General features: G+C 35.5%; 1 protein-coding gene across 2 annotated transcripts in view; it reads left to right on the top strand.

The window, feature by feature from the left end:
• The window catches only part of CFAP299 (cilia and flagella associated protein 299), a 623,597-nt gene that overhangs the window by 248,904 nt on the left and 362,333 nt on the right, over positions 1 to 12,360 (top strand). For both annotated transcript variants that reach the window (XM_082389447.1, XM_082389448.1), the window contains exon 3: positions 813 to 903. In XM_082389447.1, the coding sequence (XP_082245573.1) occupies positions 813 to 903 (91 nt within the window). The remainder of the gene's footprint in view (positions 1 to 812; positions 904 to 12,360) is intronic.

Genomic DNA, 12,360 nt, shown 5'->3' with positions numbered 1-12,360 from the left:
CCTGTATCTGTTCACCTCTATGAGACCACAGGCAACTTGAAAGCGGGAATTATGTCTCATTCATCTTTCTCCCTAGTACCGTTCCTGGTACATAATAGACATGCAATAGAAATGTTTGTTCAATATATAGAAAATTGCTAAATAAAGAAATGATTATTATTTCGCAAATCACTCTTGAACTCACTCTTTATTTTGTGGTTCAGTGTTGCTTGATCAAGATCGCTGTGATAAATTTTCTTTAAAATTTATTTCCAGAGAAAGTCATTTCTCTCTTGAATTCTTAATGCTTTCTTTTATCTGGCAAAGATAAACTAGTTTCCTATCTTGCTTTGATTATCTCCACTCATAAAACTAAAATGGTGCTCTGTTCCAATAACTGAATTGGCTTAAGTGGCTAATATTTTAGTTTTCTTATATTAAATTAATAAATTGTACTTAAATTACAGGCAATTTAAAATTATTGTTTGTAGTGAGGGGAATAAATATATTGAATTTTCATGGCGTGATAAAAAGAATAAAATGGGCACATAAATGGAATTAACTGTATCTGGTGTGAGTATTGACATTATTTATAAACTTGATTCTAATTATTTGTAAATAAAGACTGTATAACTGTTTGAAATTAAATGGAAGAATCTAATAGATTATAATAATTGTGTATGGTTTATAATGATTTTGTATAATGTGTATATATAGTTTTAGTGTTAAAGGAATTGTCACTTGGAATAAAGAAGCATTGTTTTTTGTACCCAGAGTATTTTCAGCATATTTGTTTATCTAATATATTATAACTGAAGACCTGCTTTTTATAGGACATTAACAAGTGCTGGTAAAGACCTGCATGATAATTTTCTGAAGGCTCTGGCAATGAGAGAAGAAGACAATCGCAGTGGAATAGTGAGCGTGAGTACACTTCATTCAAAGGCTAAAAATGTATACCTTAAAGGCACAGTTAGTATATAATATATAGTTAGTTAATAATATAACTTTTACTACTGTCTCTGAAAGGTAATTCATGAGGGATGTAATATAGCTCTTTATTATTTATATATTATAAGAATATATGTAGAAAAAATTTATTCCAATTTACATCTGTAGAAGTAGCCAAATGGTGAAAAATGTTAGTAGTATTCTATGTATTTGTTGTGGAGAAAATGTCTGTATTTGGCAGACTGGTTGTCATCTCCAACTCTGTGCTACTCCTATGTTGAAACTTCCTGCTTCTTTTCAACCCAAGCTCCTACTACACTTCTTCAAATCATGTCATCCACTCATCCCCAAGGTTTTCCCCCACCTACCTGATTCGCTCTGCCTATAGAAGATAGAGTCTGCCCTATAGTCGTCCTATCTGAGGAGGTGTGATAGAAACCACATAATGGAGAGATATGATTTTGAATCATACAAGGAGAGCATGCTCTTGCTTTATTAAAATATGTGCTATATCAAATATTTAAAATTGCTAATATTATTTGGAATATTTGCTTTCATGCTTTGCTAATATAAGCTTGGTGATAACAGTCTTCTGTAAGTCTCAAAATGTTCCAAGTTAAGGATAAAAATAGACAAATATTCATGCTGAAACTGTAATAGTGAATTACAGAAAAATAATCAGAAGTAGTACGATGAAAAATTTAGAGCAACAGAAAAATATGTTATAAGGATGTCTATTTTTACCAAAGTTTTCTCAATAAAAAAGTTGGCATTTTTCTCACTATCATGTCCCTTGAAAATTTCACATGCAGGTAAAATCCTCAGTGTTCTTCAGAAAGAAAAACAAAAGCATGCCTTCATTAGAGAATTGTATAGAATGATCCTGGACTTGAAAGCAGGGAAAGTTTCTTGGTGGAAGTGGGCTGAGTGAGGTTGGAAATATGGGTGGGGACTAGACTTAGAGGACTTTGTCAATCACAACAGAAAAGTTTGGAATTTACCTGACCATTAATAGAAGGAGCAGCTAGAAAGGTAGGAAGAAAGGCAGAAAACTGTGGTGACATAGGAATCCATGGTAAGGACTTTCAAGAAGGAACAAACTATCATCAGTGATCAAGCAGGATAAGAACTGAAAAAGGATCTGTTGTATTTGGGAACATGCACATTTAAAAGAAAAAAAAATTTGACATGAACAAATTCCATTCATAGGAAGGATAGAAGTAAGGTTTCTTAGGGTTGAAAAAAAAAATGGCCCATGGTTAAACAGTAGCATCAACAAACACAAACAGCGTTAGAGACGCTAGGCCCATGTTTTTTTTTTACTGCAATGGTGTACTTCCTCTCAAAAATGTCTTTTTAACCTTTCTATCCTATTGATATTTCCTTTAACAATGAATGATGACATCAAGTCTTTATTGAATTTGTTACAATATTGCTTCTGTTTTTTATATTTCGGTTTTTTGGCCACAAGGCACGTGGGATCTAGCTCCCCGACCAGGGATCGAACCTGCACCCCCTGCATTGGAGGTGGAGTCTTAACCACTGGCCCGCTGGGGAAATCCCATAATAAACTCTTTATTCTCTCATCTAGATTCAAACACCCATCATATCTTAAATATATTACTCTAACAGCCTCCTAAATGATACACCTGTGTATTTTCTTGGCTGACTCCCATCCATTTTCCAATCACTCAACATATATTTCTTGTGTACCTGCTCAAGCCTGGAACTGTTTTAGTCGCTGGGACACTGGGGCACTGCAGAATCTATGACCTTAAAGTGTTTATATTTTAGAGAGGGAGATAAAAAATTAGTAAACAAAATAAAAATGGAACAATTAATTTCAGCTCTGTATAGGTGCTATGAAGAACATAGAATTAGAATATGGAATATAGAGAGATTGAATAGACAGTGGTCAGTTGCTTTATCTACTGTATACAGGAAAAATTACTTTAAGGAGGTGACATCTGTTGAGACTTGAATGAAATGAGGAAGATAGCCATGGAATTTGAAGGGTGAGATACCCCAAAGAGATAAATATTTGAGAGGGAGAGATATCCCAAGAAGAAGGAAGATGTATTAAAATCTCCTGAGATAACAGCAATCATGGCATATTCAAGAGATGGTAAGAAGACCAGAATAGCTGGAAGGCAGCTATTGAACGGAATTAGAAAGACAGATGAGATCAGAGAGGAGGTCAGCAGCCAGCATGTAGGTTTTAAGGAATTTTGGTTTTATTCTTTTTAAATTTTTATATTTATTCTTTTATTATTGTGATAGAAAGTTGATGGACAGATGATCTTTAGCAGAGAAGTGACCCGATCTGGTTTACACTTTAGAAAGATTGATCTCATTGTTGCTGTGTGGGGTAGGAGAATGTGATGAAGAAGTCTAGAGCCAGAAGCAAGGAGATAAGTTAGGGAGCTCTTGTAATCAACCAGCAAGAGATGAAACTCTCAAAACAGCATGGTTGTAGTTGAGATGGAGGGAAGTTACTGAATTGTGTCTATGTTTTGGAGGCAAAGCAGACAGGACTCACTGATGGATTGGATGTGGAATATTAAAAAAGAGGAAATTAGGATGACTTCTAGGCTTTTAGTTTGAACAGGTGGAGATGATGGTGGCACTTACTGTGACAGGGAAACTTATTTCAGGAATCAATAATGAAGTAGCTCTGTTTTGGCTATATTAATTTTGTGATGCCTATTAAATATCCAAGTGGAGAAGTTGATTGGTTATTTACATATATTGGTTTGGAACTTGGGAGAAGTTTTGGCTAGGATATAAATTTGAAAGCTATCAACATTTAAATGGTATGTAAAGTCATGGGCTTGCAGAAGTTTACCAGGCAGAGAGTGTGGGTAGAGAGAGTGAGGTTCTATGACAGATTTTTGGGGCACTCCAACATTTTGAGATCTGAAATGTGTGAAAGAACTAGCTAAGGAACCTGAGAAGTAACAGGTAGGAGAAAAATCAGGTGAGAGCCATGCTATAGACATGGGAAAAGAAAAAATTTCAAAGGCAGGAATGCTCACCATGTCAAATGCTGCTGAGAGGTTAAATAAGATGATCAATTAGTTTCTCATGGCTGCCATAACAAGTTATCACAAACTGAGTGGCTTGAAACAACAGAAATTTGTTCTCTCACAGTTCTTCTGGAGGCCAGAAGTCTGAAATCAAGGTGTCAGCGGAACCATTCTGAAGCGTCTAGGGGAGACTCTATTCCATGCCTTTCCCTTAGCTTCTGGTGTGTCTGAGTCATTGGTGTTCTTTGGTTTGTAGAGACATCACTCTAACCTCTGCCTCCATCATCACATGGCATTCTCCTTATGTATCTGTGTCTCTGTCTTCTTTTCTTATAAAGACACCAGTCATTGGATTAGCACCCCCTCCCCTGGTTGAATACGACTTAATATTAATTCCATTACATCTACAAAGAGCCTATTTCCAAATAAGGTTATTTTCACAGGTACCAAGTGTTAAGATCTCAACATATCTTTTGAGGGGGGGACATACAAATGATGAAAAGTTTGCTATTGTTTTTGGCTAGGTAAATATCATTGAATATGTTGATGAGGGCTGTTTCAGTGGAGGGCTGTGGTTAAATGTCTTGTTGGAGTATGTATAGAAAAAAAGAAAGTGTGTAAGTGAAGATAAGGAGGTCAACTGTTTTTGAGGATTTTTGCAGTGAAGTCTAACTTAGACCTTGAATGACAGCTGGTACAAGGCTGGGGGTCTAGGAAGTTTGTTTTAAGATGGATAATATTAACCAAGTTTATGTTAACGGGAATGACCCAGTAGAGAGAGGGATATTGATGGCACAGTGGACAAAGGGGATCTTTGCTGGGATTCAGAGCACCAGGAAAGGGTTTGTCTCTGAGAGGGGCAGAAGCCACTAGCAGGAGGGAAGAAAGAGTATATAGGCACATCTGCCAAATAGGTTGGTGGATTTAGATTTGGGAAATGAGATAGCTCTGCTGTGAGTTTATTTTTTTCTACATTGCCGCTCCAAATGACCTTTAATTACATTGTTATGGTTTTTCTCCCCTTAGAAAATATAAATTTAACTTTTTTTGAGTCATTTAATGTTGGGTAGGTTGTCATTGATTTGGAAACAAGCGTCTTTTTTAGATTCATAGCTTGCTTGGTGACTTTGAAAATAACATATGGTCATTTATTTGGGCCTTTGAATTTGTGATACTGTTATAATCAGCAGACTACATATCACTGTATCAAGGGTGGCATTTAAGACTTAATTTTCTATATCCTAGTCTTGTCTTAATGAAGACTCCAAATAGTTTTAGAGCAAACAATTTATAACAGAATACAACATATTTTAGAAAGATCTAATTATTAGGATCATGGGCTTACTTTAAAAGCCATTTACTAACTGGATATGCTTTTTAAAAAGTAGTCCTATAAAATATACAATATTCATGAGATTTGAATCTATATTAATTTAATGTCAGCAGAAATTATATGTGAATTTTATGAGGTCTGAACTCTCTGAGGGAAATGACTATTTCCTGAGCATTGAGATTTCTCTACATAATGTGTAGGTGCAAAATAAATGGAGAACTTCAACCCAGAGGCACATTTGCTACTCTTTTTGATCCATCTTATTGAAAGTACATACTAGAAAAAATTATGTTAGAGTTTTAGAACTGATGTAGTTGAATTGACCTCCATGGCCTAATAAGGTTTGAAGGGCTAATTTCATAGCAATTTTCCTAGGTAATTTTCTTTAAATGTAGCTAGGAAGTTAGAAGAAGATTGGATGTACTTTCCCACACTCATAACTTTTTATTTTATTTTTAAGTTTGGTGATCCCAGGTTTCAAATGCTATTTAGTGTAATTGGATCTTGTTCTGAGTGTCCTCTTTCTCCCTCTGGTCAACTAATTGCAAATGTGATTTATTAGTTTTCTCCACTTAGGCTTTGAATTTACTCTGCTATAGAGCCTGGAGCTTAGGAAAACAGCACTCCTCTCTGTCTCCCATCTCCAGGGGCCTCCACCCTAATATTTTCAATGTGCAAGTTATAGGATTATTTGCTTATTATATACATTTATACCATTCCCACAAAGCTGCTGCTTGGGCGTGTAGTCTTGGGCTATGCCCTGGGAGAGAATAGGGTTTTATGAAAATTAGAAATTTATATAGCTGCTATTTAAAGAATAAAAATTCTTGAAAATGTACTTCCTTTAAAGCTTTCAGTGGCTCAGTGGGTCAGATGTTCTAGATATAGATATTGTTTAGATAAGTCCCTTTTTAAAGAAGCTTGTAGTAAGCCAGAGGTAACTCAATTTAATTCAAGAATTAGTATTATTTCATGATTGCCTCTGAATTTTGTATATAGTGTACACAAAATAATGTGTATGTATAATATATGAATATGTATATATAACATATATATACACATATACAAGTACTATATATAAGCATATATATATATATGTATGTATAAGCACACATGTCTTTTTTTACATCTTTTCCAAAATACTCTGTTTTAAATTACTATGATGCTCCATGCATTTTGTTTAGACAAAACATTGAGCCTTATGTGTAATTCATGTACAAAAATGTTTGAAATGATTAACTGTGTAGTACTTCAAATGACAGCTACAATGAGTATTTTTTCCTAGTAATATAACTATTTAATTTTATTTCAAGTGTGAGCTGTTCATGTAAGAAAACATTTCTACCTCATGACTCATGTATTTCAGATTTAAAACTTTTTAAAAGACTAAAATGACTAACCATTTTCTTCTCATTGGTAAGCAGATTTGTTTCCTGGGAAAGCGTAGTTTTCTGATTGCTCATTCTATGAAGTGTTTAACACTGCCGCCACAGTGAGCCATTTATTAAGTGTATGTTTATAACAAGTGCTTGGAAAAGCACATTAAACAGTTCTGGTTCTAGATATCCAGAAACTCAGATCAGAGGCAAATCATAGTGATGCTAGTGGACATAAAAATATTCACAGAGAACTGAACACATTGTGTGAACATATGAGATAGTGCAAAATGCATTTTCTCAGAAAAATCAGTGGAAATATTAAATAATTAAATATTTAAATGAGGGTGAGATTAAAGGTAATTTTTTTTTTTACAATTTCCAGAAATGTCTTAATAGAAATGGTTGAATTACAGAGGATGTTTGAATGAAGATGTTACATCCTGAGAGCATTTCATGTTCATGATAGAGACTAAGGAAAATATTTGAGGTCAAAATGTGATGATTGTATAAAGAAAAGACTAGATAGACAACAGAGTGAAGAGGTAAAATGAGTTCTTCCGAGACAATAGTTTCCAATTTCTTTCTAAACTGCTCTGACTTTTTTATATAGTTGATTAATCTTTTTTTTCTCTCCTATCTTGGTGTCTATGACATGATTATCTTATAGTTTTCCAACTTTCTTCTGATTTTGATCTCAGTCTCTTTCTTGGGCTGACCACCATATACCTCCATTTGACCTGCATCTCTTCCACTATACACATTTTCCCTTGGTGAATCATCCAGACCCATGAACTCACTAACTGTATGCTTCTTGCTACCAAAACAAAGGCCTAGCTCTTTGCTGTCCATGTATTTATTAATTTATTCACTTATTTAGTAAATTGTGATAACTGTTTCTGTACAAGGCATTGTATGAGCTTCTGGGGATACAGTGGATGGCAAGTGCCTTACAGAGCTCAGAGTTGCTTGGAAAAGAAAGTGTATGATCAAGTAAACATACAGATAAGCAAAATTGCAACTGTGATAAGTGCTATGAATGAAAAACACAAAAAGTTCTGATTGTGTTTAAGTAGGTTGAGAGATGATATGATCAGATTTTTAGACAAAAAAATCAGTGTGCTATCAATATAGAGAAAAATTTATAGAAAGCATAAAGCAGATGCTTTATTTTTTGCAATGCAATAAATGCATTGCAAGATCTGATAAGAGAAGATGAGATGGTAGCCTGGATGAGGAAGATGATAGGGAAGATAAAGAAGATTTGAGAGTTATTTAGAAGGTAAACTGGGCAGGAATTGGTGAGTTAGGATATGGCTAAGGAGGGGGCTGAGGCAAAGGGAGTGGCCATGGATAATTGGCCTTCACAGCTGGATAGAAGGTGCTGCTACTCTTTGAGACATGGGGCAGTAAAAGAGAGGGGAATGGGGTACAGAGATCATGGGTCTGATATTGGACATACTGAGTTTGAGTTGTCTTTGACGAAAGAAGTTGTTGAGGTGTTAAGTAGAGAGCTGGAGAAGAAGATCTAAACTCTATTCCAATGTTTATCTCCACATTGCTATACCTCAGATACTTACATTTAATCTATAGCTAATTCAAATTTCTGTTTCTCTTCTACTCCTCAGTTATCACACCCAGTTGGTGACCAAACCTGGTCAACTCTACCTTGTAAATATGTCTCAAATAAATGTGGGAGAGGTGACAAGAAAGCCAAAGCGGTGGGCGACAGCCAGCTCGGAGGGCTCTGTTGTGCTGTGCTCAGTACCGTGGGTTATGCCCTGAAGATGATGGCTATCCATGAAAGAATTTAGACAAATGGTCCATGTGATCCAATGTGTATTTTAAGAGTACATCGGGGGCAGGATGTAAGGAAAAGCATGTGTCTATAGAGATAGGAGATGAGATATGAGACAGGGAGATCAACTGAGAGGATACTGTAACATTTCAGATAGATAATAAAAGGCTGGGATAAAGAAATGACAGAATGAGTGGTGGGAAAGGATGGATATGTGTAATTCAGGAGATAACTTTGTTTTTTTGATAAGGAAATAGTGAGAGGAAGTTTTGAATATTGTTTATGCATTTCAGTTTGGGGGATTCAATGGAGCATATAAACAGCTGATGATAATTTTATTTATGGGAAGAGAAGTGTGATCCTGGCTTTAGAGGATTTAGTGTAGTTTTAGAGAAGTTGGAGTAGACAGTAACTAGTCTAAAGTTCCAGATTTACTATTTACCCAGTATTACAAATTTCTAAAGGACTATGCTAGTTTTCCCTAAACCACAATATCCTGCTCTGTAATGTAGAGATTAAAAGGATACCCTCATCTTAATACTGATTGAGTATTGAAAAGAAAATAAAGGTTAAACACTTGGCACACAGCATGATACATGACAAGTATTTAATAAACAATGTGGACCAGTCCCTCCCATCAGGAAACTTGCTCAAGCCTCTTAGATAGCCTCATCCACCAGAGGGCAGACAGCAGAAACAAGAAGAACTACAGTCCTGCAGCCTGTGGGGGGAAAAAAACACATTCACAGAAAGATAGACAAGATGAAAAGGCAGAGGGCTATGTACCAGATGAAGGAACAAGATAAAACCCCAGAAAAACAACTAAATGAAGTGGAGATAGGCAACCTTCCAGAAAAAGAATTCAGAATAATGATAGTGAAGATGATCCAGGACCTCGGAAAAAGAATGGAAGCAAAGATCGAGAAGATGCAAGAAATGTTTAACAAAGACCTAGAAGAATTAAAGAACAAACACCTAGAAGAATTAAAGAACAAACAAACAGAGATGACAAAACAATAACTGAAATGAAAAATACACTAGAAGGAATCAATAGCAGACCTGAGGCAGAAGAACGGATAAGTGACCAGGAAGACACAATGGTGGAATTCACTGCCATGGAACAGAATAAAGAAAAAGAATGAAAAGAAATGAGACAACATAAGAGACCTCTGGAACAGCATTAAACACAACAACATTCACATTATAGGGGTCCCAGAAGGAGAAGAGAGAGAGAAAGGACCCAAGAGAATATTTGAAGAGATTATAGTCGAAAATTTCCCTAACATGGGAAATGAAATAGCCACCCAAGTCTAGGAAGCGCAGAGAGTCCCAGGAAGGATAAACCCAAGGAGAAACACGCTGAGACACATAGTAATCAAATTGACAAAAATTAAAGACAAAGAAAAATTATTGAAAGCAACAAGGGAAAAATGACAAATAATATACAAGGGAACTCCCATAAGGTTAAAAGCTGATTTCTCAGTGGAAACTCTAAAAGCCAGAAGGGAGTGACATGACATATTTAAAGTGATGAAAGGGAGGAAACTACAGTGAAGATTACTCTACCTGGCAAGGATCTCATTCAGATTCGATGGAGAAATCAAAAGCTTTACAGACAAGCAAAAGCTAAGAGAATTCAGCACCACCCAACCAGCTCTACAACAAATGCTAATGGAACTTCTCTAAATGGGAAACACAAGAGAAGAAAAAGACCTACAAAAACAAACCCAAAAGAATTAAAAAAATGGTAATAGGAATATACATATCAATAATTACCTTAAATGTGAATGGAATAAATGCTCCAACCAAAAGACACAGGCTCACTGAATGAATACAAAAACAAGACCCACATATATGCTGTCTATAAGAGACCCACTTCAGACCTCGGGGCACATAGAGACTGAAAGTGAGGGGATGGAAAAAGATATTCCATTCAAATGGAAATCAAAAGAAAGCTAGAGTAGCAATACTCATATCAGATAAAATAGACTCTAAAATAAAGAATGTTACAACAGAAAAGGAAGGACACTACATAATGATCAAGGGATCAATCCAGGAAGAAGATATAACAATTATAAATATATATGCACCCAACATAGGAGCACCTCAATACATAAGGCAACTGCTAACAGCTATAAAAGAGGAAATCAACAGTAATACAATAATAGTGGGGGACTTTAACACCTCACTTTCACCAATGGACAGATCATCCAAAATGAAAATAAATAAGGAAACAGAAGCTTTAAATGACACAATAGACCAGATAGATTTAATTGATATTTATAGGACATTCTATCCAAAACAGCAGATTACACTTTCTTCTCAAGTGTGCACGGAGCATTCTCCAGGACAGATCACATCTCGGGTCACAAATCAAGCCTCAGTAAATTAAAGAAAATTGAAATCACATCAAGCATCTTTTCTGACCACAATGCTATGAGATTAGAAATAAATTACAGGGAAAAAAACGTAAAAAGCACAAACACATGGAGGCTAAACAATACGTGACTACATAACCAAGAGATCACTGAAGAAACCAAAGAGGAAATCAAAAAATACCTAGAGACAAATGACAATGAAAACACAATGATCCAAAATCTATGGGATGCAGCAAAAGCAGTTCTAAGAGGGAAGTGTATAGCAATGCCAGCCTACCTCAAGAAACAAGAAAAATCTCAAATAAACAATCTAACCTTACACCTAAAGGAACTAGAGAAAGAAGAACAAACAAAACCCAAAGTTAGCAGAAGGAAAGAAATCATAAAGATCAGAGTGGAAATAAATGAAATAGAAACAAAGAAAACAATAGCAAAGATCAATAAATCTAAAAGCTTGTTCTTTGGGAAGATAAACAAAATTGATAAACCATTAGCCAGACTCATCAAGAAAAAGAGTGAGAGGACTCAAATCAATAAAATCAGAAACGAAAAAGGAGAAGTTACAACAGACGCCGCAGAAATAGAAACCATCCTAAGAGACTACTACAAGCAACTCTATGCCAATAAAATGGACAACCTGGAAGAAGTGGACAAATTCTTAGAAAGGTATAACCTTCCAAGACTGAACCAGGAAGAAATAGAAAATATGAACAGACCAATCACAAGTAATGAAATTGAAACTGTGATTAACAATCTTCCAACCAGCAAAAGTCCAGGACCAGATGGCTTCACAGGTGAATTCTATCAAACATTTAGAGAAGAGCTAACACCCATCCTTCTCAAACTCTTCCAAAAAATTGCAGAGGAAAGAACACTCCCAAACTCATTCTCTGAGGCCACCATCACCCTGTTAACAAAACCAGACAAAGATACTACAAAAAAGGAAAATTACAAACCAATATCACTGATGAATATAGATGTAAAAATCCTCAACAAAATACTAACAAACAGAATCCAACAACACATTAAAAGGATCATGCACCATGATCAAGTGGGATTTATCCCAGGGATGCAAGGATTCTTCAATATACACAAATCAATCAATGTGATACACCATATGAACAAACTGAAGAAGAAAAACCATATGATCATCTCAATAGAAGCAGAAAAAGCTTTTGACAAAATTCAGTACTGATTTATGATAAAACCTCTCCAGAAAGTGGGCATAGAGTGAACCTACCTCAACATAATAAAGGCCATATACAACAAACCCACAGCAAACATCATTCTCAATGGTGAAAAACTGAAAGCATTTCCTCTAAGATCAGGAACAAGACAAGGATGTCCACGCTCACCACTATTATTCAACATAGTTTTGGATGTCCTAGCCTTGGCAATCAGAGAAGAAAAAGAAATAAAAGGAACACAAATTGGAAAAGAAGGAGTAAAACTGTCACTGTTTGCAGGTGACATGTTACTATACATAGATAATCCTAAATATGCCACCAGAAAACTACTA

This window comes from Balaenoptera borealis (genome assembly GCF_965194805.1).
Source record: "Balaenoptera borealis genome assembly, chromosome: 4".
NCBI classification, from domain to species: Eukaryota; Metazoa; Chordata; class Mammalia; order Artiodactyla; family Balaenopteridae; genus Balaenoptera; species Balaenoptera borealis.
The sequence above is the reverse complement of the archived record's forward strand: the minus strand, read 5'-3'. Positions and strand labels throughout refer to the sequence as shown.